The 25,070-nt window shown below is 40.0% G+C and overlaps 1 protein-coding gene and 1 long non-coding RNA gene across 2 annotated transcripts in view; both read left to right on the top strand.

Moving 5' to 3' along the window:
* The window catches only part of LOC113151229 (complexin-2), a 30,455-nt gene extending 10,275 nt beyond the window's left edge, over window positions 1-20,180 (top strand). Inside the window, exons 2-4 of the mRNA XM_026344147.1 lie at window positions 7,767-7,924; window positions 14,152-14,327; window positions 14,996-20,180. Of these exons, the coding sequence (XP_026199932.1) occupies window positions 7,894-7,924; window positions 14,152-14,327; window positions 14,996-15,193 (405 nt within the window). The 5' untranslated portion in view covers window positions 7,767-7,893 and the 3' untranslated portion in view covers window positions 15,194-20,180. The remainder of the gene's footprint in view (window positions 1-7,766; window positions 7,925-14,151; window positions 14,328-14,995) is intronic.
* A 576-nt stretch (window positions 20,181-20,756) lies between these two features.
* On the top strand, window positions 20,757-24,833 carry LOC113151231. The gene is made up of 3 exons (XR_003297707.1): window positions 20,757-20,912; window positions 23,296-23,395; window positions 24,788-24,833. It is a non-coding gene; the product is annotated as an uncharacterized LOC113151231 (long non-coding RNA).
* The last annotated feature ends 237 nt before the right edge of the window (window positions 24,834-25,070 follow it).

The raw sequence follows: 25,070 nt of genomic DNA, 5'->3' as shown, positions 1-25,070 counted from the left end.
CCACTTACACTCTGTGACTCGATGCTTGTTGGTGAAATGCTTCTTTGAATTAATTCGTTCCGCTGTTACTACACTGTTATGAATGTTTTGCACTGATGATTTAAACAGAGTTTGATGTCCATCCAGTCCTCACCGTGCTCCAACTATAATCATCAAACATCGTCTAATGAGAAAATGGAGCAGACTTTTACTGTAGGGATCCCTCATGCCCAAAAGCCCACTCTCTCCTTGATATGAAATTAGGAACGAGGTTAAATAATGTCCCTGGTTGGCTCGTATTTCTGTTGGATTAAAGCTCTGGATGATACACACTCCTTCTCTCTTTTTTACCACCGTGACGTCTGTCATCTGCCCCATTTCACGTCTTTACTTCTACATCTCCTCTCTCCGTCCTTCTCTCATCATTTTCTCTTTCTCTCTCACCTTTTGTTCTTCATCGCCACCTCTTGTAACATTCATTATGTGCCTCGTGTCCTTACAAGCACCTTCTCATTCTTCTTCTCTGACCTTTGAAATGTTCTCTTCTCTCCTTTCCTTATTCGTATTTCCTCTTTCATTTCTTTTTCCCTCTCTTTCCCACCACCTTTCATATTCGTCACCTCTCTTTCTGTCCACCTCTGAAGTTCCCACATCCTATCTTTTTTTCCTTTAGCCATCCAACTACAAGACAAATGTACAGATGCCTCATTGGTGATTAATGACATGCTTCCTCCCCCTCCATAGTCGATCACCTGAGGTGAGGAGCAGGGAAGGTCAACAGCTACATAATCCCCTTTTACACAGAAGCCCTGGTGGGCTGGTGAGAAGGTGGCCCCTCCTTTATGACGCCTTTGCCAATTTACACTGAACCTTAAAATGCCGTCTTAGAGAAGATCCAGTGTTACACAGGTGGTGGCAGTAATACGTGTGGATGATGGATGGATGAGTGACATTCTGTATCAATGCAACAAGTGAAATATCAGCAGACAGTTAAATGTCAACAAATGAACATCAGCTCTCGATCGGTTGGAGACGTGTTTGAGAACCTTTTGTCTGTTTGATTCTTTTGTCTTCAGGCTGAATGGGTTCACTCCAGAAATGTCACCGGCAGTTTGACTTCACTTTTAATCAGCTGCCTGTTGACTGCTTGTTTTTGTTCCTTTTTGTTTGTTTCTGGTTTGACATGCAAATCCCGCTCCTTTACACCGTTGTAAAGATGTTCAGTCATCTGCTGGAAAACACTCATTCAAACAATGATTCTGTGTTCAAGTGTTTGTGTTAGTTTTACTTCCTCTGAAGCTGTGTCATCTACTGAGTCATTGAGGACTACTAGAGAATCTCAGTAGGTTTCAGTAATGCTCTACAAATAGATATTAGCTTACCTTTCAGTTTCCCTTCCACCTTACATTTGGGCTGTGACAAACCAAGACAAGATCAAACAAGTGGAGGTGACTGAGACTCGTCTGGGACAAAAAGTGGCACAAGGTGCAAATGGGAAGAAGAAAGCAGCAGAAGAAGGTGGTGCGTTATTTTGGAGACGTGACCCAACCAGTCGTGTGGCTTGATCAGACTACAATACTACTATAATCCTAGTGCTGTTGTACGTAAGAAACAGTGGAGCACGAAGGTTTCTGTACAAAAAAGAGCTTCTGACACAAACACACACACATCATTCGCTTTTGTGCACAGGTTTCACATTAAAAATAAAACTGTGCAGCGTCTTTCTCTCTCTGACAAAAACACACTGACTAGGTCAGAACCTAGGTGACGTATTTCATCTGTAGTTTGGATTTAATGATTTTATTAACCAATAAATAGTTTTGCTTAAATGTGTGTCCTCCTAAAAACCTGTTTACAACCTTATTATGATGTAGTGACACAAAAAGACAACTTACTCCTTTGGTTGGTCGATTTTATCGTCTACAAACCCTCTGGCTGTTAATCTTGGACCACGGTGTCACCACTTCTCCCCCAAACCCCAAGCGGTTGTTTGAACTGTATCTCAGCCTGTTCATTAAATTTCCACCTCACGTCAGCCTGTGACTTTTTTAACTCCGCTCTGTGAACCAGGTTATATTTAAACCCGTTACCTTAACGAGGTTATAGTTCAATATTTAACCTAAAGGTAAACACAGTGAATGTAATACCTGATAAATAAAGGTAGAAACTAAATACTGCCCATGTGAATGAAGCCCACTGAATGGCTTGTTTAATGGTTGACAGCCTGAACTGCGGCTGAGCGTCAGGACTCAGCGGCGTGTTGATTTCATTGTTTATCATCTGAACAGATGGTTGAGTGAAAGCTCCGTACTGTAGCAGCTAATTGCTCCATTAATTACACAATGTTCATCACACCGCTACCGGTGGATTTCAGCTGTTACCTCGCTCACTTTATCTGATAAATCCTCTCTCCTGGATGAATATCCTGCATAAAAGCCTCAGGTCGATTTATTTGTCAAATGACAAATAGAGACAAACCCTGCAGACTTTAACAACCAGTGTTCGAGTCCAGTGACTCTTCTGCATTAAGGGAGATAAAGACAGAGGAGAGAAGGAGCGGAGCTCAACAGATGGTTAAAGAAACATGTAGGAAGCTCGAGGAAAAGAAACAGATGGACAGAGGAATAGAGCGTTCATAAACGTGACCTGTTATCAGTCATTGTTTCTCCCTCTCTCCTGTTTATGAGTGGAAATCTCCCACAAGCTGCTCAGTTAATGAAATTCAACATTAAATTCTTCTTTCAGCGTTCGCCGGGTGTAAAAATTAAGTCACAGGATGCCGATGGTGTGGCAGAGATTTAGGTGGTTAGTTAAAATTGAATGTACTCAGATATTTGGGTGGTTATTATCTGTCACAGAGCTGCTGGTGCGCAGCCTTCATCATGTGTCCAGTGCTTTTTACAGCTACTTACTGTATATTAGCCATGTTCATCATTTAAATGGTAGAAATCATAGTCATAAATCAGTCTGAATAGAACCTTTGTAGTAACTCTATACTTTGGCCACACTTATTCATATTAAAAGAATTTGAAATAAATTTCCATTCACTCACTGTTTCCATCGTAAGAAGCTCTCGTTCCATTAAAGACACAGTTTCTCTTTTTGTTCACCGACCTTGAGAGGAGTGATATGTCCTGTCGGTGACTGGTGAAGATATTTAACTATCAGGGGAAGAAATGCTCATTTTCTATGTTAAAAAATTCTCTAAATTTGTCTTTTTTAGAAGCAAACAACAGAACAGAGGCCTGCATATCCCCAAAGAGACCGCCCACCTCCACATGTCCTGAGCAAAAACAAATATGTGTTTTATCAAACTGACAAAAAGCCAAAAGGCACAACACAGGACAACAGAGAAACAAAGAAATGAGCCAACGAATACGTAGGCAAAGAAACAGAGACAGAAAAAGGTAAAGCAGAATATAAAAGCTCTGGGTTTGGCCTCACAATCAGTGCAGAATTTATGAACTTACCTTTAAATAGTATGTGAAGGAATGGTGTAACATCATTTTAGTTAAAATTAGCTTCCACAATGTGAAATAATTTGACAGAGTCTCTTAAATATTAATTTTAGGTCGGTTGATCACTTTTATAGAAGAAAAATGAGAAGTCGTGCTTCCTTCTTCCGCCTTCCAGCCGGAGCTGAGGGAATAATTTATCATGTTTCTGTCGCATGAATAAAAAATGCGGCTGAGCAGTGAAGTTGCTTCCTGGCAGATCTAAAAACGAGGGCCAGCATTAGCAGCTCATCATTAATACATTCACCAGTGTTTTACAAATGAATGTTCTGTCTTTGGTGACCTTTGCATCATGAATGTCTCATTTTGAACAGCGAGTTTTATTCCGAATAAACAAAACAAAAATTAAATTCATTCACATCCCAACAGACCACGTCAAACAGACACAGTCACTGGAATCTCGCGTACACAAGATGCAGTCGTGTATGAAACATGAAACAAACCGAGCAGCATCTATGAATCGCAACCTGCTGAGCTTTTCCACAACTGTCTGATTCATCGCTGCTGTTTTCTCAGCACCTGTCACCAGTTGTCCAGCTCTCAGTAGGTTGTTTGAGCCCATATCAGCAGGAAGAGACATGATGAAAGGTTAAATAAAAGTCTTTTATGATGCAGATATTAGGATTTTACTTACTTACCGACTTACTGTATAGTTGGGAGTGTTTTGTCTTCACTAGGAGCCCATGAGACTGTCTACTGTACTAAATTGGGCCCATTATTGGTCTTTTCCTGACGTTTGGTGGCAGTAGGTAAAACTTAGGTTAGAATAAAACCAGCCTTATCTTTTGAAGCTAAAAATCAGCTAAACTGGATTGAGGAGCTTTTACATGACGAGCAGTGTGTTATCACTAAACCAGGCAACAGCAGCGTAGCTTGTTGGATCCAGCGTGTCCCTTATAATAATAATAAACCTGTCATCTTCTAACTTCAATCACACACATTCAAGTCTTCGTCTGATATAAACACGCTACACTGACAGCCTTCCAGAGCCTCTCTACCCCGTGTCTGGCCGCGAAACTCGGAAACAACTTCCAATTAACTGGATAGGATCAGCGAGCCGTCCTGCCCGGCCCTGATAACATTATCCCGCGTCATGCACCACTGCCAGCGCCTGGATTATGAAATTAAAAAAGGAGGAGAAGAAGAAGAAAGACCGAGTGATGGAGGATGGGGGGGAGGGAACCGTGGTTGCCAGCGATTGAATGGTATATAAAACGGGGGTGGGGGGGTTATATAAGGTTTTAAAGCGCCTCCATTATCACCAGAATCAGGAACTTCGGTGTGTTGGAACAGCTCCCAGTCCAACGCTAACCGCCCACTGATGAGCTCTTATACAACGTGCTGCCGCCCGGGCCCCTCGGTTTTCTCCTGAGGTTTCCATTGAGGATGAAATGGAGGAAGGTAGAGTGACGTTCCTCCATTTCATATGAGGATGTTATTTACCTGTACGGACATCATATACACACTGAAGTTCCCCTTCAGTTGACTGTGACGTGGAGCGTTTTCATCACCTACATCTCTCTGTTCCTACATCTCTGTGTGTCATGGGGTTGTAAACAGTACCTTCAGTTATTGTAGTAGTCTGTCAGACAGAAACATCCATCAGCTGAATGTGTGTGTGCACCAGAAGGAGCGAGGACAAATTGATTTAGACATGAAAAGGATTAAGATGGGGCTTCGGTGCCTGTGTTTACTGTGTAAGGGTGTGGGGGTGGAGGGTCAGTGTGTGGTGCCATTGGAAAGGAAGACGGAGAGCAGAGAAACAGGCGATTAAAAAAAAAAAGCAAGGAACGGGAAAACAAGTGAACGAGCCGAAGGCACATTTAGAGATAGAGAGATTAAAAAGTCCAAGAAAGAGACGTGGCTCAAAGACAGAGAAGCAACGCAGGCAACAAATCCAGCAGACACAGTTTCACACAGGTTGCGTCACTGCTGGAGAAAAACAGTGATCAATAAAATAAATCCAAATATTTATTGTCACAGGTTGAATTTAATGTCGAGGTTAGGAGTGTGTGTGAGGGAGAGAGCGAGTGTTTTCTTTCAGATGTCCTTGTCTGACAGCAGCATCTTCCCTTTATTGCGTTAGCATGTCCTTGAGTTTGTTTCTGTAATGATAAGAGAAATGCTCTGTTTCCAGGCCACACACACGACTGTCTGCACGTTAAATCCAACATACAGCTGACAAATAAAATGAATAAAGAGTCATGGAAAATCATGTTAATTATTTTAAACCTTGTTTTTAAATGATGCTTTTCCTAAAACATGGATCATGATGTGACCTAATCAACACATTTGGTCTTTGAATCGTTGTGGATCAAACTTATTCACATCAGTTTGGGCAAAATGAAGAATATTGAGCCAACAAGTTGAGAATTTGTTTAATACAGAGCGTTTACTGCCACACTGCTTCAAAAGGATCAAACGGTTTCTTTGCATCAGGCTCTAAATATGTAAATACTCACTTATTGGGACCATCAGTTAATGTTGCTGATTCAATCTCTGAACGGATTCTCTCCATCTTCTCTTTACGTTGATGATGCTCCTGCAGACACACACTAACATGGATGTGTGTGATGTGCAGTATCAGTGTTTAGTTTCCATTAATAAACCCACTCAGTAATATCTGCATGCACACACTCTTACTCCTCACACGAGGTTAACGATGCACCATTTGTGTTGCTCGTATTATCAGCATCTATTTTTGGTCCTATCTATCGAAATCTAGTGTGTGTGTGTGTGTTTGTGTGTCTGTGTGAATGGAAATGAGGTGCTTCACCCCCTCAAGCGCTCGGTCATAGCTACACATAGATTGTTGTCCCACTCTGCCTCATCTCCCCTGTTACCTCCCGGAATAAGCTCAGTCTCCCGTCCCATCCCGTCTCATTCCGGTTCTATTCAGCTCAGGCAAATATTGGCGTAGCGAAATAAAACCAGGAAAGTGAGAGGGATGCGCTTCAAACCCACCTCGGTTGACATTCATGCATTAGAACATTTAATCAGCCGTGTACATATGAAGAGAGTGGGGCGACGAATTCAATGAAAAAAACATGACTTGAAATTCAAAGGTAACGTGTCAGAGACTGTACACGGTTAATTCTCCTGTTTTATCCTATTGTGTTCTCAAACATGCTTCACCCAGCACTTTGGAATAAAGGCAGTTGTGTTAATTGGTGAGTACAGTCAAGGTGACTATTGGGAACAGGTCCTGTAGTGACTGCAGCACAGCTCACATGGCACCAATCAGCACCTTGGTTTCACACTTTGGCAGCGTGTAGGTTCAGCTTCTATTGAGATAATGAAACAGGATTCAGAAATAATCCATGAGTTTAAAGGCTTATTACAGGAAATCAAATCAGCAGTTGATACTATGAAGAAAACCTTTTATTCTGTTTACATCAGGTGAGAGATCACGGACCTGCATCGGACCAGGATGTGCACTTGGTGTACGACTCAGTCTGTCAGTCAGTTATTATTGTAATAACTAAAAAATGTGTGACCTTCCCATCAGCTTCACCCATTCACTGTGTTATTTAAATCAATCAGCACGCTAACAATATGTTAAGAAGCTCCTACAGCCTCACACATGTAGGACTACATTTTACCTTCAGTCATACACAATGCTGCCAGTAGGCATCTTAAATCAGCCTTCGCGTACTAGTCCATTAAGTATGAAGAGGCTGTGATGTCAGGGTGCCACCATTTGAATTCTCTTGATGCTTCACACTGAATCTACTGGTTGTTCTGGACTTGGCCTGAATCCACTCTCCCCTCTGATCTTTATGCACATTCATGCAGTTTTGCACTATGATATATAATTTTATTTATTTGTATTTATTTATCAGCATTGATAGAAATTGAGAAAGTAGCTTCAGATGTTTGTTTCAGATGGAGCAAAATAAATATTTAGGACTGGTCAGTAATAAAAGACTGATCTGCTGGTGTTGAGTTTCAGACAGATAAGTGTCTCGGAGCAAGCGGCTCCATTGATTTATGTGTTTCCTACAATGGGTTTCCTGTCACACGGGTAATGAGTGTAAAGAAAATCCCATTATCTGTTGTTTTAACATCAGCATGAGCTGCGGCTTCCCACTGTCCGATGCTGCATCTGTCGCTGATCTGTTGTATGTAATGTCTCCATTGATGAAATTGTCAACACGGAGCTTTTGTGCAGGAAATGTGAAGCCAGCAATAAACTGTTATATCAGTGAAAGGAACACAAAGGCTCCAGCTTTTAAATGGTATTAAAATAATTTCACATTTCCTGTCTCTCAGGTCCAACAGAGAGTCACTGAAGACGCTCGAGCTCAGTGGAAAGTGAGGAACCCGGAGATCTCAGGCTCGGTGGCTACATGCTCAGTTCTCTTTGGCTTTGAGAGGAACGAACGGATCAGCAGGGACCATGGATTTTGTAATGAAACAAGCTTTAGGTGGTGAGTACTGTACGATGTGTATTTCCTTTAGAGCTCTTTATTCTGGTGCCCAGTCTTCATTAATACCACTGGTGACCGGCTGAGGTTGAACTCATTCAGTAAGAGCAACATAAAAGAGGCTGTGGATGTTCATGTGAGTGAGGGACCCTCAGGGGCCAAGAGGTCAATGCCTCCTTAAATCAATGCTCTCATCTAGTTTCATCAGCTCAGTGACCACCAGCCAGAATGAAATGAGATTTACTCCTTTATAGCTCACTCTGCCCTCTCTGCCTCCTCCCCGCTGAGTTCTTCTCCGCCCCTCTTTCATTCCCCTTTTTCATTTCCGACTCTGGGTTTCATTCCTCTGTTCTCTGCTAAACCTTTCCTTCTCTTCAATCTTCCACTCTTTGATTCTTTACTCTCCTGTGTTTCCTTATAGGAAGAGAGCTAAAATGACCAGCTTCATAGAAAATACTCACAGGTATCCCTTGTTACAAAGCAGATATTTGAGAGGATGTATGGAAATAAGAAATGGAAAAATGCTTTTGCAAATCTACATATTATAAAGATTCAACTTGTTATAAGTCTTTAAAATGATGGTAAAGGTATAAAAAGTTTAACTCAAAATTACGTTTGTTTCTTCTTTTTAAATATTTGAATATATAAGTTTCACTCTTGACACTAACAACACAAAGCTCCACGACTCTGAGTTCGAAGCTGTACTTAGTTTTCTCCAGCGTTCTCTCTTTGACTTCCATCTAGCTCCTTTGTGTGTGTTACTTTTACATTTAGGTATTTACATTTGTTATGTGTGTTAGGCAACAAAACCCTTTATCCCTCATTACACCACCCAGCCCCCTTGTCCATCCATTCCAAGTGTTGTAATTTACCTCCCATAGAGGTGCTGTCTAGTGCCGTGACCTTTTCTCCTGGAGCCGAGTGGCATTTATTTAATTGGGACGCAGCTGGCCATGCGTGAACATGTACAAGAAGCCGCACACACACCAACATGCACACGTCCAAAAACACATACAGAAAGAGGGACAGCACAAATGAGGGTTCAGTCGTGGTTTTAGTTCTTAGCATGGAACAAGATTCAGTTTAGCTGGAGGTCATTTGCAAATAAAGTGCCATTAAAACTCTAAACCAATTTTCACATCTGAAATGTTCTTTTTGGAAACTGTTACGTGCTTGTTTTAAGGCAGAGACACACCAAGCTGACATCAAAGAACTAGTGGCCATAAATGCAGACTTTTGAGTTCACATCATCTGAATCTCAGCTAAACAATCGCACTTAAACACATCACAAAAACCAGAGCCAGCAGCCATTCAGCATGTACATTTTGCGCCTGCATGAGAAAAATGATTCTGTGTGGATGGAGGTAATCTGTATAAGTCATTTAGTAACGGATGACTGAAGACTGTAGATACAAACTGATAATAACCCTAAAAACAAAGCAGCGTTTGTGCTGCTGTACTACACTTCCTGTCACTAGGGAAGGGTCTCCCACTGGATAATTACTGCATGGATTATTATTTTTCAGCTGGTAGGATTAATCCTGTTCCAGATTGACGGCTCATCAGGGTAAGAAGAGAGGCAGGTGAAGTGATGCACCCATCATGTCTAGTGCCTACTGTACAAGCCTGTGGGGGCAGTGCTATGATCTGGGGTTGCTGCAGTTGGTCAGGTCTATGTTCAGCAACGTTATGAACCAAAAGAATGAGGTCAGCTGACAACCAGAATATACTGAAGGACCAGGTTATTCCATCATATTCCAACAATGGAGTTTACTGATGACACAGGCATATTCCAAGATGACAATGTCAGAATTCATCAGGCTCAAATTGTGAAAGAATGATTCAGGGACCATGACACATCATTTTCACACATGAATTGGCCACCACAGAGTCCAGTCCCACCATCAATACAAGATATAAGGAAAAAATTAATGCAACTATGGACGGAAATAAATGTTAAGACACTGCAGAAGCTCATCAAACCTACACCTCGGTGAATGTGTGTAATCAAAGCTAAAGGCAAAGTGTGTGACTGTTTTTTTTTTTTTGATGGGCAGTGTATTTTCACGCCTTGTCACTCTTAAAATATTCTTGTACTGGAAAGTTAAAATGAGACGAAGATTGAAACAGACAACATACAGACTGATGGATGCCATACAGTGAACACAAGCAGGAACACAACACATGCTGGTATATCAGGATGAATGCACTCAGCCATCTCCTCTGTCCTACTTAGTTACACTCACATTTTTATCTAATTTAGCCTGAGACCTACACACATCCAGACCAGTCCAGACCTCACTAATTTCATTAGATGTTGGATAGCTCCTGAACATGTTATTGGTATGGACTGAGGTATAGATTTCAGCTGCAGGCCACAGATTGTATTTTCTGGTTCTTTAATTAGACATTGGACTCATCAGTGTTTCCACCTTGTTTTAGATTAATCAGTTCAGGACAGCTGGTGAATCCATGGACCGAAGATTTACTACGACATATCATTTTACAGACACTCTAGTGATCATAGTCCACAGATACTGGGTCCTACTGATTTGGTGACTTCTCCTATACTAATGAGACAGAAGTGAGACACACCACAGGAAGGTATCTTCTCTTGAGAAGGACGCAGTTTAAATGAGGAAAGAACAACGTAAATTTGGAAAGAATGTTTTCCACTGACAATTAATTTAGTCCAAACCTCCACTTTGCAAATGAATAGGAAAATATATATGGTAGATATGATTTGCAGCTAAGATGTCATTTATGTATAAAATGTGACCACTGAGTCTCCATTTGACATACATGTCTGCAGAAAGGTGTCCTCAGAGCACTGATTTAGTTTCCGATATGTACTTGCTGCCTTTTCTGACTTCACCAGGACATCACACGTGAACATCTCGCCTCCTCATAAAGGAGCTCATATGAAAGATTATCTCAGCAAGATCAGCACAAGCTGGTCCTGACCAGGCGAGGTGAGCTTACCATTTCATTTCCTGTGCAGGCAGGATGAAGATGAGCAGGCGAGGAAGGTGTAATCAGAGGAAGCCACATGCTGGCTGATAAGTTGACTAGAGAATCTACACAGAGCCACATGTTATCAGCACTTTACTTCAGCAGAACAAGAGTGGGGACCAAACTGGTGACCATCCACTGGCAGTCTGATACCTGAAAATGTGATCGATGTGTCAGATTTCTCAGGTGGTCCAGGCGCTTATATGAGTTATGAGGGCCGACTTTTGCAATGGAGGTCATTCATTATTTAAATGAGCTCCATTTTTCAAACCCCTCCACCCCTAACAAATTATCCAGCAGCACTGCCATCCATCTGACTAGCTGGGGGGAGTCAATGGCCCATGGCTCGTCTCTGACTTTGTCATTCTTTGTGCTGTCTTTTCTCTTCCTAACATCCTTGTGTTCAGCTCAGGCTTTTCTCATGTTTTCTTTACACTTCTTTCTCGTCATTCCTGTATAAACTCCCTGGAGTACTCAGTTCCACTGTATTAGGGATAGAGGACAAATTAAAGCAAGCTGTGTGCCCAGGTAGAGAACGGTAAATAATATGTATGAAAATATACTGATTGCAGATTAAGAACCCCTTCAATACAAGGCTGTGAGGTGAAGTCATTGTCCAGGCATTAGCTCAGTACCTGTGCATCCAGTCATAAACCTAAATTTCACCTTGAGCTCCACTGTTTTTTGACTGACTTGGTCCAAGAATAAACAACCTTTTGACACTTTACAGTTCATAACTACTCTTTTTTAAAAAGCTAAAAGTTGGATGTAGAAAAAATAAAAATTCCTCTCACGGATTTTAGTTTCACATCCAGGTATTCTCTTTAATCAGCTTCAATCAAATCTACTAAATCAGTCAAATCTTGTACAAGTGGGCTCTTTGCTGCCCAGTATTTGTCTTTTAGGCATCTGTTAAGGCACTTGAGGAACCATGCTGTAATCAGCGTGCCTCTACATCCTCAAACTGAGAGCTTTTGTGCATGAAAATCCCTGTGGCACAAAGACCTGGCCAATGCAAAAACTGAATAAAGTAATGAAGCAATAGAATGAACAATACGAGGACTGGGGCCATTTCAGCACTTAGTGTCAAACTGCCCACCTTTGCAGAGCAAACCTGTGAGCTGGCCTTTAATGGACTGATGGAGGAGGGAGACGGAGGTGAAGCAAAGGAACAACTGCAACGTGGACATGGTGCAGTGATGTTTACGTGATGACAGAATCAAATGAAAAGACAGAAGCTATCAAGTCCTAAAATATAGGACTTGTTTTTTTACCTAACAACCTGAGACTAACAGTGTTATAGCAGCTTTATCAACAATGTAGGAATTATCATGACAGATCATCACAGCAGCATGTGTTCCTCAGTGTTTCTGGGAGAGAAGTCTGTGTCGTTGCTCTTTAGCTGTTTGCACACAACACACACACACAGTCCCAGTACATATGGTGTGTGTTTGAGCGAATTGCCCACAGTGGACAGTGTGACCTTACCCCGACTCTCCAGCGAGTCCTAACCAGCGCAGTGCTAATTTGTCATCCTCGGGTTTGCTGCCACCGCGCAGCGCTGCAGGGAAACTGGGACCACTGCGTGAGTCGGCTTCAGAGCGCAGAAAAAGGCCAACCCTGGGTTCATAAACCTGAGAGGGAACCACATTTCTTCAGAGTCATTTACTCAGAAAGCTCTTATTTGATTCCTGTGTGCTTAAAGAGGCAGTAATTCAGGTTTTTACTGCCACATAACAATAAATGGCCTCGGTATATCTGTATGGGTTGATGCGGTTGGTAATAAATAGCTGTGACTGAACCATTAATGTTTAATGAACTTCCTGGCTCTCAAATTTCTTTTTCAGCTATAAACTGTATCAGAACAAACTACCTTCATTGAACCAATCGAGGAAATACGAATATTTCTATTTATTGATGTATTTATCTTGCATCAGTATTCTTTCCATCTGTAGCCTGTATCCTAAATTAATGATGCTATTTTGTGGTTTAACATCCTTTTTACTGAAAACTAGTACATATGATTTCATTTCTAACACATATAATCCTGGCAACATAATACAGGAAATACAACTTTCCTCTAATAATCCCCTCAGTGGCAAATCACGCTTGGCCCTTATTTTGGCTCTGACTAAAGAAAGGCGTTAGATGGCAAACCAGACCGCCAGCAAGGCTCTCCTCTCACCGGTGCCTCAGAGGCAGATCAATACCCAGATGAAGTTTTCTCTCGGCTCGGGGATCCATAATTCATACACTCTCGGGTGGTCCTGTATTTACTATCGATCAGACGGAGGTAACAACAGAAATATCGATAGGCCTGAGGGAGATGCTTTCACATCTAGAAAGCAGCTTCTGTTACAGATAAAGAGGCAAGAAAGTGGTGAAGGAGTCACTGTTGATGTGCCTCTGTGCAAGGCATCACATTTCAAAACCTGCAGTGGCACGTTGTGCACATATTTAACCAACTCCTTCATAAGACCACTAGCTAGTCTGGTTATTTTTAAATAGATTTTTAAATATGTACAGTACAAAGTGAAAAGCAGCCAGTTTCAATTAAGAAGCTGAAACCAGAAATGTGTATTTTTGTTTGATAATTGTTTAGAAAGCTACTAGAAAGCTCTTTCTTCTGTGTAAGCCTGTTATCAACTATAAAGTGATTCTCATCTCACCTATGATTAATAATTCAGGTATAACTGAGACAACTACCTAAACGTGGAGGAACAGGAAGGCTGACAGATGGCTGACGCCGGATAGAAGAATGTGTCTTCCTCAGTCTCTGTGGTTGTTTGAAGCTCTTCCAGCTGGCTCTCTGTCTTCCTTCTTGTTTTCCCAGATGCCTTGAGGATCTTCCCAGATCCCCGTCACCACATAATCCTCAGAAGTGCAACCGTGCATATTTTTCATAGTTCAATATGCCAGTCGTGGGTGTCAGTGTTCTATTGTTGGGTGGCTCTTTGTATAACCCACATGAATTCAGTTGATTTTGACAAAACAGCTGCAGCAAATTCTTCTTTTTTGTTTTTAACTCTTGACTTGCTTCTTGATTACATGACCTCCATGTGACTTCTAATAAGTGTTTTGTAGTACACCTTCTGCTGCTCCAGCCTGTTGATCGTGGGTCCAGCAGATCACGTTGAAATATCACTGTCACGACAAAAGCAGTAGACTGGGGTCAGACTGGGAAACAACCGTCCAATATCTGTGTCCCATCTGTCCAGGGGCCACCAAAGACATGGGTAAGATGCTGGGTGGGGAGGAGGAGAAGGACCCAGATGCAGCTAAGAAGGAGGAGGAGCGGCAGGAGGCGCTGAGGCAGCAGGAGGAGGAAAGGAAGGCTAAACACGCCCGCATGGAGGCAGAGAGGGAAAAAGTACGGCAGACCATCAGGGACAAGGTAAGGATACACATCTGGTTCTATGTCAAAGAGTACTACAGGATACTATCCATGTTAGCTTGTTATTACTTCACTCTGTTAGGACTTGTGTACTGCCAGCCTGATGTTTACATGATTCACATCCCCTAACAGATCAGAAATAAATCCATTAACTCAAACTAAACTGCCACTTGGTGAAGGTAAAGCTTTTATAGCTCCTGAGGATCTGGATCCAACAGAGCAGTTGCCTGCTTTGGTTGTAATTCAATTTAGAATATCCTTGTCTTGATATTTTAAATGATCATGATCAAATTTAAAGTGTTGGAGTGTTTGGAGTCTTTCTGAGACATTCACTGTGTTCAGAATGTGTTCACATACTGCAGCACAGATTTTTTTGTATGTGATATTGTCTGTAAGAGGATGACCGTATGTGTTTGTGATGTGTTTGATAAAGAGTTCTCCTCTTGTTTGATTTTGTGCACAAGAATCCTGCAACATGACGCTCGAAGGTTTCACACACAACACCAAATATATAGCGTGGTAATGGGCCACTGAAAGGCACAAAGAAAGGAAGCCAACCTGCAGCATTTGAAATATGGTTTTATTTAGTTTTTATAAGAAAATAAGTGAATCTGTAACACGTCACGTTTGTGCTTCTACCATTCATTCTTATTCACTCTAATCTCCAGTACGGGCTCAAGAAGAAGGAGGAGAAAGAGGCGGAGGAGAAAGCAGCCATGGAGCAGGCCTGCGAGGGGTCACTGACCCGTCCCAAGAAGGCGATCCCCAGGGGCTGCGGAGATGACGATGAAGAGGACGAGGAGAGCATCCTCGACACTGTCCTCAAGTTTCTGCCCGGACCTCTACAGGACATGTTCAAGAAGTAAAAAAAAAAAAAAGAAGCAAAAAACACCACAAATCAGATGAACCCTAAATTCAGGGTCCAGTCTGGCCTGGGCCAGGCTGTGGGGCAACGGGAGGAGGGAATCTTTTTGTCAGGGATTTTGGGTTGAGCAACTTCGATGGTTGAAGGTTTGAGGAGATGAGCGACTGGGGACTTGAGTGTTGGGGGATTTGTTGGGGGGGGGGTTCTCGCCAAACTGTTAGAGGCTACACACTGCCTTTCCAGAAACCTTTTACTTTGTCATTTTCTACTCTTTGACAGTCTTTCATTCTGTCTCCCTTTTATTTTACACAATTACTGTGCAACCTTTCTGTAAATCTGTTTTTCACCCACTCAGATCAGACATTTTGATTGGTTCACTGTCACCTGTTCCCAGGTGGTGGTGACCAATGGAGAACAGTGTTCCTTTAAAGAAGGGCAGGGACTCTTCAGTCGTCTGGCTTCTGTGGTTTTTCACGACACTGCCACCATGTTTTCCAGTAGATGGCGCATGTTTTGTTTATTTCGTTGGGGGTTTTCTACTTTTACAAACCTGCTGTAGGTCTTTATATTAAAAAAAAGAAAATCAGCATTTGAGTTTTTAGGACATGTGCCTTCATAGTAATTGTAAATGAGGGTTTCACTTTGAGTCAAGTTGTTGGTAGCATTTAGGTACACGTTCGAGGATACAACACCAGACACTTTTGGAATAATGTATTTTAGTAATGTTGGCTTTTGGGTTTCTAAAAGTTCTGGGAACAAAGTTTTAGAGGCCGAACAGTCCACTAGACTATTTAAAATCATACTTCCTGGTTCCCCGTGAGGCTACCAGCTTCTGTTTGCTGAAGGAAAACCTACTTCTACTGTAGTTTTACAAAAGCTATACTTCTTAAGCCTGTCAGCTAGTTAGACTGCCATCGAGTTAGAAAAGCAGAACTTTAGAACCTGAACGCACCAAGAACTTATGTTAATGTACGAATTTTAAATCACAAAAATTTTGGAACAGACTTTACTTTGCTCAAGGCACCATTCATACAACCAAACAAGTCTCTTTTTAACTTGTTTGAATCCTCGGAAATGTCGGTTTTGTCTGATTTTACAGATCTTCACATCAAAGTAAAAGTCAAATCTAGTCACTCTGATTTTAGCTGGTGTCGTCCCCATAGACAATCAAAGCACCGACCACTGGGAAACAGTTGAGGTAGCCGGTGAATATTCTGTCACGCTGTCTGTCATTGGTTATACATTATATGAGCACTCGAATAACTGACTGCTATCAAGAAGCTTTTAATTTGTACTTTCTATTCATATTTGACTTTGTTTTTCTTATTCACACATGAATACAAATGCCAGACAATGTCAATGTTACTTTTTCTGAATGTACTGCCGATTTCGTTTAAGGCAACAATAATTGTGAATTAAATCACATTCTAACTGAGCTAATCTCCCCTTCATCGTTGAAAGCGTAAAGTTCACTTGACCGAAAGACCAAAGAAATACTGGTGAGACCTCACTATTTCTTTTGGCACTGCCTAAACAAAGACATGCATGTCAATCTGTTTTTTTAACTGCAGCCCAGTCAGTGTGTGCATGCATCCCAAAGGCAACCACTAAACTAAAACAATACCATCCTATTAGCTCAAAAGTGTCCCGTGGCTAGATAGGATTAGATACTGTCCCTGTAGTAGACTGAGCCTGAGAAAACTGGTCTGCAAGTTGTCATCTCGCACGTAGAGTGTACTTTCTCTTAATCCCATGAAATATCATAGTGATTTGTCAGATAACATTTAAGTAGATGTACTGTAAATGGAAACAATCTCTATTTAGTGAAACTACCTTAATATATGGACATTTATCAATAAAACACAGCATGTTGGTTATTCCTAAATGATCCGGTGGCTATTCAGTGGTTAGTTATGCAATGATGTATGATTAATACATTGTTCCATGAGTCTGTAACTTAGAATAACTTAATAAGACTAATGATGAAGTTGTCATAAGCACTATACAATATTTTCTTCTTTTCATTTTCTAGCTCAGATAGGACTTTCACTAGACAAAGCCATATTGTTTAGATTGCAATAATTGCTTAAAATTATAAAAAATAATTTTTCAACACTAATAGTAAACTGTCTCATGTTTGTTTTCTGTAAAGAAATAGAAAATCTTTGCATATCTGTTTGTAGATCCTCACATTCCTGTATCTTTAAACATGTATACTAATGTATACACAAAGAATATGTATGTAGAAGAAAGCAGCCATTGTTATAACTGTCTCTGTGTACTACATGTGTACTGTAAACGTGTGTGTTTATACCTGTGTGTCTTTTTACGTGTCTGTAACGTGAGACCATGTTGTTGACTCATATAGTCCTGGTTTATACTATGTAAAAGTGTCTTTAAACTGTTTTGTGCACTGGCAGAAGCTAGGGTGGCTCCCTAGTTGTGCCATGTCTAAAAAGAATAATACTGAATACATTCCTTTCAAATGATGAGCATGCAGATATTTAGTAGAGAATAAACTACACCAAATGTAAAAAAACAAGAAAAAACAGACAAGTTTCAGTTTCTGCAGGAGTCTCCAGGCAACAGAATCTGTGCATTGGATCCAGAAAGATTGACTGTGCGATGGGCTTGTTGAGTGTTAAATGTTCTTTGTTGTCTGAGCGGAGGAGGTCTGCTGAGTTATTGGGTCGCGATCACACAGGAGCTTGGTTATTCAGCCAAGACACTGAAAGTCATCTGTGGTCGTCACTACCAACAACGTTTTATCTCTGAATGGCGTATATGGAGCGTGCCAGGAGCCTCACATAAAGTGATGTGATGCAGTAGAGCCAGTAAATCTTTGACTGATGCGTTTGATTCAGTGAAAGAACTGAAACATGCAAAATACGAGTTGGCAGCCACCTTTGAATTCAAACTGAATGGCTGGGTTAAAGTGATCTTGAAGCGAGTGGAGCTAAAAAACATCCTTAGTGGTAACGTCCTGAAGACAGGAACTCTGAGATTAATTGAAGGAAAAAAAAAGGGGGGTGTGCAATTAAAAAATAAAAACAACTACTGTAAGTAGAATCTTAGTTTTTTTGTTAATGTAGGGGTAGTACTAGAAATGTTGATTTCATTGTAAAATAATCATTCAAGTTTCCACGTCTCTACAGAAGAGACCAACCTGCAGAGAGATTTATTTTAATGCAGTCATGTTGTTTATCATCATAAAATCACCACTTGTGTTGGAATAACGCATGATTAGGGATTTAACGGTTGCATGTGCAGACACTGAGGTCTTTCTTTGTGCAGAATACTTTAAACCTAATTGGAATTTATTTGATTTATTACATAAACACAGGGATCCCTACATCTTCTCCTGCACCCAAAGCTAGTTTCATCTGTATCATCTACAGCCCATGGAATAAGCTTGTTCAAGCATTGCATTCTGCAAATCCGGGACTAGGCCTAATTCTTGGGGCCCGTCATGGAAACTACAGCCATACATCCTCTGTATATAAAATAGTCTTTCAGCGGTACTCGTCTCAAGGCGTCACAGCATGTGAACTGCCTTTGAAAAGGGCTATAACCATGTAATCTGTGTGTGAGGTTAGTACTAACTCACCTGTCGCGTCTGTGCTTGTCTCGGTGTGACGTACTGTTTTGATTCATTTTGGTTGCATGAGGGTGGAAAACTGTGTTTGTGGAACATAGTGTTGTTTTAAATTTTTGGTTTACAGTAAATCCTTGGTTTAATAGACAATAGTGTAAAAGTAAAGAATTGTGTCTGTAAGAAAGAGGTTTTACGTGGGATATGTAATTTGCGTATTTTTCTAACACAGATGAAGATGAAAACTGCAAATGTAGACTTTGAAATGGAAAGCCTTAAAGCCTTTAAACAAATCTCTGAAAAATCTTAACTCAAAGGCTACGATTGATGTGATGATTTTAGGGGAGACTAAAGCTAACAGGACTGCAACTTTAAAAACTGGATTATCAAAGCATCTTCTGTTGTCAGGAGCCCAGAAACATTCAGAGATCTGAGAAACTTGACTTGGCTCAGATCCACCATTCACAGCCACTGTTTATCCTCTGTAAAAAAAGATGAGATTCTCTATTGGGTTTGGTGATGCAAAGGAATTGATACTGGCAGAGTGCAAAAGATGTGTTGTACTTCCCAAGCATAAATATCAAATATAATGAGTGATTAAGATTGAGGGAATATTCAATTACAAAGACTTTCTTTAAACTGTATCATTTCTCCAACTCCAAACGAGGCTGAACTTAATTCGTCTCAAAACCTTGATGATGCCACAACAGTTGTCCTTTTAGTAACATGTTTACCTATACAGAATATCGTTAAACAGTAGGTGCCCTGCTCCAACCTGCCAATAGACCTATGAGTGCCGACATCTTAAGAAGCTATTTCATCACCAAGCTTATTCTCCCCCTGATGAAAGTGGAGGTGAGCTCTCTTTAGCTGCGAGCACCACATTTACTGTGAAGAGAAACTCAATACATTCCAGTCTTTTTACCATTTGCACTAGAATACGCTGAAATGTTACACTGACAACGTTATGGCATCTAAAGACTATCAACCATCATTACTTTACTGTCCATCAGCCCTGTAAATGACAAAGTGAGCAGCCCCATCTCCTTAAACAGGGTTCAACACCTTACAGGGGTCACTTTAATCTGGGCCTATGTGCCAACCAACACAATTGAAAGTGTTCACAGATACGTGGATGATGGGTGAATTATTTCCAAAAATGTATACAAAAGGATTCAAACTGAAAACATGTTGGATGAATTTTCCTAAAACTGGTCTTTCTGTTTAATTCAGGTTGAATATCATTTCAGGGTGCATCGTTTAAGAATGTAAAATATAAGTTGTTATGCTGTTTTGTTTTTTATTTTTTATGTCCTTAATTGCATGTCATATACTATGTGGAGCCAATCACTGTAAAACCGTCTCATCAATGGAAATGAATCATTCTTTTTGGAAATTAAATGCATAACATAAATTAAAAAACATTTCTAAACAGATGTATTCTTATTGTCTTATTATATGTCTTATTCTCCTGTTTCTTGACCTTTGTGTGTTACTTTTTAGACTTTGGCAGAAACTTTATTTATGAGACACAAGTAAATAAATGTGGAGTAAACATTCATGTCATCAACAGTGGTAAAGATAGAAACTATTTTATATCAGTATCTCCTATTTTGAAGATACTTGTACTTAGTACTTCATGTTAATTAAAGTATCTGTGGTACTTCATGTTAATTAAAGTATCTGTGGTACTTCATGTTAATTAAAGTATCTGTGGTACTTCATGTTAATTAAAGTATCTGTGGTACTTCATGTTAATTAAAGTATCTGTGGTACTTCATGTTAATTAAAGTATCTGTGGTACTTCATGTTAATTAAAGTATCTGTGGTACTTCATGTTAATTAAAGTATCTGTTGTACTTCTACTTCTGTTTACTGCAGTAACTAAGGGGTGGGGCCTTGTTCAGCCCCGCCCCTACACAGCTTATAAAAGGGACTCAAATCAAGATGGCGCCCACTCACCTGCCGAGAAGAGGAGGAACATTATTTAGTTAAATGTTTGTGTGACTTAAAAGTTCAACTTATCTGGTTTCTTACAGCTCTAAACTACCACACAGTCCACAGTCCCCATCAAACAGCCAGACTGTGTCTGTGTGTCCCTGAAACCGACTGAACTCCAGTTTACCAGGTAAGAATTTAATAGCTGGTGTGATTTATAAGATATTTTATTACTTAACGCACATGTTATTAATCCTGTGTAGTGAGAATGCACCTGTAACCTCAGCCCAGCACGTGCCTCCGTGTATCAAGCTAATTAACTCTAGAAGCTGTTAGCTGAGTCTAGCTAGCTGTTAGCTAACTAAGTTAACCTTGTTTAAAACGCCCGGTGTGTCGTTTAAAAACACTTGCGGCTGTTTATAGTTTACTAGAAAGAAAAGACTCCTAAACATTAGTAGAATAAAATATTCAGTCCACTGAATTCCAGGAATTATTTCTAATTGCTTCGAATTAAAACAAAGATGGCGGCCGAGCGGCTTGTTGCTGAGAAGGACGACAGTTTGTAAACAGGTGAAAAATAGAAGAGTGTGTGTATATATATATATATATATATACTACTAATATAGAATTAATATACCACTAATACAGTACTAATATAATACTAATATCCTACTAATATAGAACTCTACCGATATTTAATGATGGTGGTCAGTTTCTGTTTTATAGAAACGTGTGAATGTGAATCTATAGGGTTAGTTGATGTCTATGAAGTGGCTGCAATTAGTCATATTAGTTAATATAAGTTTTATTATTAATGAATATTAGTTTTCATTATTCATTCATCTGACAACTGGTTTGTGTTGGTCTCTGTTAACAGAGTTTCTGCTTTGGGGTTTAGTTTAAACAGAAGGACCTGAACACTATTGGGGTAACAGATTTACCAAGAGCATTTAGTTTAATGTTTGTTCCTGTAAAAGTAATTTATCACAAACACGTGTTATCATTCCTACTTGTGTTTCAGAACAGCAGTGATGTGCCAGATGTCTTATTGGATTAATTAATTTAATTTGATAGATTACACCACATTCATGAAGGAATCTGCCAGTCGTTATTTAATGCACAGGTGTGTTTGCAGGCACCTTTTCTCAGTGTAGTGTAATAACCAGTAGAGATACTCAGTCCTCAAATGGTAAAATAACACAGACGTGTGCTGATGCCAAGAAAATCCAGTGTTCTGTAACAGCAGCGAGTTGCTTTTTGACAGTCCTGTTAATCCTCAGTGAAACACTCTCCAACAGATTAGTGTGTGTGTGTGTGTGTGTGTGACTTTTCTCATTAAGGTGTTTTGAATTAGAAATGACTGAGAATAGGTTTAGTGTATTTTTCTGTCTCCTGAGGAAAACTCAGCACAAGGCATTTACATAGGGAGCGAGAGAATTTTTCAGAATTATATTCCCATTGTGTTTGTGCTCAAAGTAAGAAAAACAGTCATGAGGGAAAACATTTTATTTTCTGTGAAATGTGATGTACCTTCAGAGAAACCGTACACACTTAATGGCTCAGCAAAGTGGAAAACTGTCAAACTTAATTATTATCACAGTAGTAATAATGGAAATTATGTTTTCCACACAGGCCACTCAGCTTTTAAACAGTAAGAGTAATGAGTTTGTGAAATCTTACATCAGTGAGATAAGCACATGTGCTCACTGCAGGTCGTTCAAACATGAAACTGAAAGGATCAGAAACTATTTCACAAACTTTTATTTACTGATTTTGCTCATTCTCACCTTGTTCTTTTAAAGATCCCCTGTCCGTCAAAATGATTTGACTATCCTGGCTACTTTAATATGTAGGAGTTTATTTTTTAAGATGTATCTATCTGTATTGTACACAAAAATAATAAATAAATATATACACAGTGGCATAACTCAAAAGTAGTTGAAGTAGCTCTAATCTACACCTCCAAACTAATTTTCTGAACTTATGCTAACACCTGACTCCAATTAGCCTTTTTGAGGTCATTATTTAAAGGTGTCACCTACATTTTCCTCTCGCACTATGAGGTTTTTATGGTTGTTCTCAATAAAGATCAGAATTGTTTTGGCATCACATTCTTATTTTTAGGCACATTATATTTAATATTCTTGATTTAGATGAAGATCAGATTAAATTTGATGACAAATGAAAGCAGAAATCCATGACATTCCAAAGGTTCACATCCTTTTTCTTGCCCCTGTTTATAGTATTTATATGAATATATATTAAATACAGTGTGTAACTAAAACACATCAAATAGTTTGTTCTTTGCTTTCCAAAGTTGAAAAGTTTAACATTATAGTTCACTCTCCATGTACAGTATCCAGAAGTAAAAAAGGGGAAATGGATGTTAGCGGCCACTAGAGGCTAATGCAGAAATAATAATTCTCATGCCATGTTATATTAATAATATGCTCATTACATCCCTCAGCTCAGAGTGTGAATTTTGTTCTGAAGGTGGTGCTAGAAGAAAAGCAGTGAGATGTTGAAAAGGGTTCATTCTTCAGTGTGATTTAATTGTTGTGTTTCATGTCCAGGTTCTGACCTTCTGCATCCTCGAGGTTTTTGTCCTGAGGTGTCTCTGAAGGGAAGCTGACCACTGCGTGAAATGGAAAAGGTTGATGAGCATAAATGCAGGTAACAGCAGTGTGTCCATTAGATTTTAGCTCTGAGCTGGTGTTGGAGTAAAGATGGGGGGGTCACCATAATACATTTGTATAATTCACCACGATTCTCCAAAGCGAATTGAATACAGATGTTGCCCACATTTAAACTGAAGTCATCCAGCCTTTGGAGCTGTAAACCGCCAGATGTTCCACGTGTGTGCACACTCACATGTTGGTCCCTGTGTTTTGTGTGCAGTGGGGAGACCCTCAGCTGCACTGGGTCATAGCCAGGAGAGCAAATCATAGACATTTGGACCAAAAATGAAGCCAAAGCAAAGGGAGGGATAAAACAGAGGGAGGGCAGCTGGAGAGGCTTAGGTCTTGAGTGTTAGGCTTATTCTTGCTGGATTTCAAGCTGGCATGTTGCTCCTTTTGATTTTCTTCCACATGTAAAGAAACTTTTCAGGTAATTCCTGCAGCTTGTAACTTTAACAATATTCTAATGTGATTAAATAAGTGTAGTTTTAATATTGAGAAGATAATTCATCCCTTTCTTAGTCTCTTGCCTGGGTCTGAGACGCATGTATAATTTTATTTTCTAGGCATTACAGCGCATCATGCATGTGCTGCAAAACCAAAGCTACTACCAAAATGTAATAGTGTGTCAGAACTAAGTGGATTAAGGTCATGGTATGCCTTAAGGCAGAAGAAACCAGAGTTTGTGGCCTCAGTTTGGGTCAAACTGTTTAACTCCAGGTGAAGATGTTGTTGATGAACAGCTTCTATGTAGCATCTTGGGAAAATTAACATATCAGGGGTCAGATATGGGGCAGCCAACCTCCCATGTGCTGCCAGAATTTACAGCAGGTCAGTGCTTTGGTTGATCTGTGTCCTGACCCAGCCTCAGACAAAATCCCAGCTGCTGGTGAGTTGTCAACATGAGAAACTCATTTACATTTAAAGAGCTCTGTCTTGTGGAGATAATTTAGTCTCTCTGTTGTTAACAAATAAAACTTACCGAAGTGGAATATTCTCCTGGACAGTACTGTACTGTATGGAAAGCTGTGAGATATTTGTACTTCTAGAAATACCACAATTATAATATCTAAGTTTAGCAATTATCACACACAGGAATGGTAGCAACGTGTTGCTGTTTACAGGATTTATGGCCTGCACTCATTCAGCCAGTTCAGATATGGTTCGACTGACTGGCCGAAGATTTACTATCATCGTTTCTGTATTTTGTGATGGAGTTTCATTTTGGATACTTGGCTAATGTTTCCTACAGTTTTCTTTCTTTATGTATTCAGACTGAAGCTGTAACAAATTTTAAATGATCCTTAATAATATTAAACTGAACAGTAAATCAGCAAGAACATTAAATTATAAATTAATAGTGATATTTGTATTTGTATTTTTGCAGATTTTCTTGGATTCAGATCTGAAGTGGACCAAATGGAAAAGCATGTAATGAACGGCTGGATTCCTTCCTCCAGATTTTAGTGACGGTTGCTGATCTTGTTATAGACTCCCATCTAGTGGACACTGAATAGCATTACAGGCATGTTGAGGTTAAAGTACACAAACAAGGAGTACATTTATACTTTTATTTAGTCATTTGGCAGATTCTTTAATCAAAGGTGACTTACAATCACATAGTTACTGTAGTTATGGCAGTGACCCAGAGTGACACTTATCAGCAGCCT

This window comes from Anabas testudineus, chromosome 9 (genome assembly GCF_900324465.2).
Source record: "Anabas testudineus chromosome 9, fAnaTes1.2, whole genome shotgun sequence".
Lineage (NCBI taxonomy): Eukaryota > Metazoa > Chordata > Actinopteri > Anabantiformes > Anabantidae > Anabas > Anabas testudineus.
Note: the sequence above shows the minus strand (reverse complement) of the source record. Positions and strands in the feature narration are given on the sequence as shown.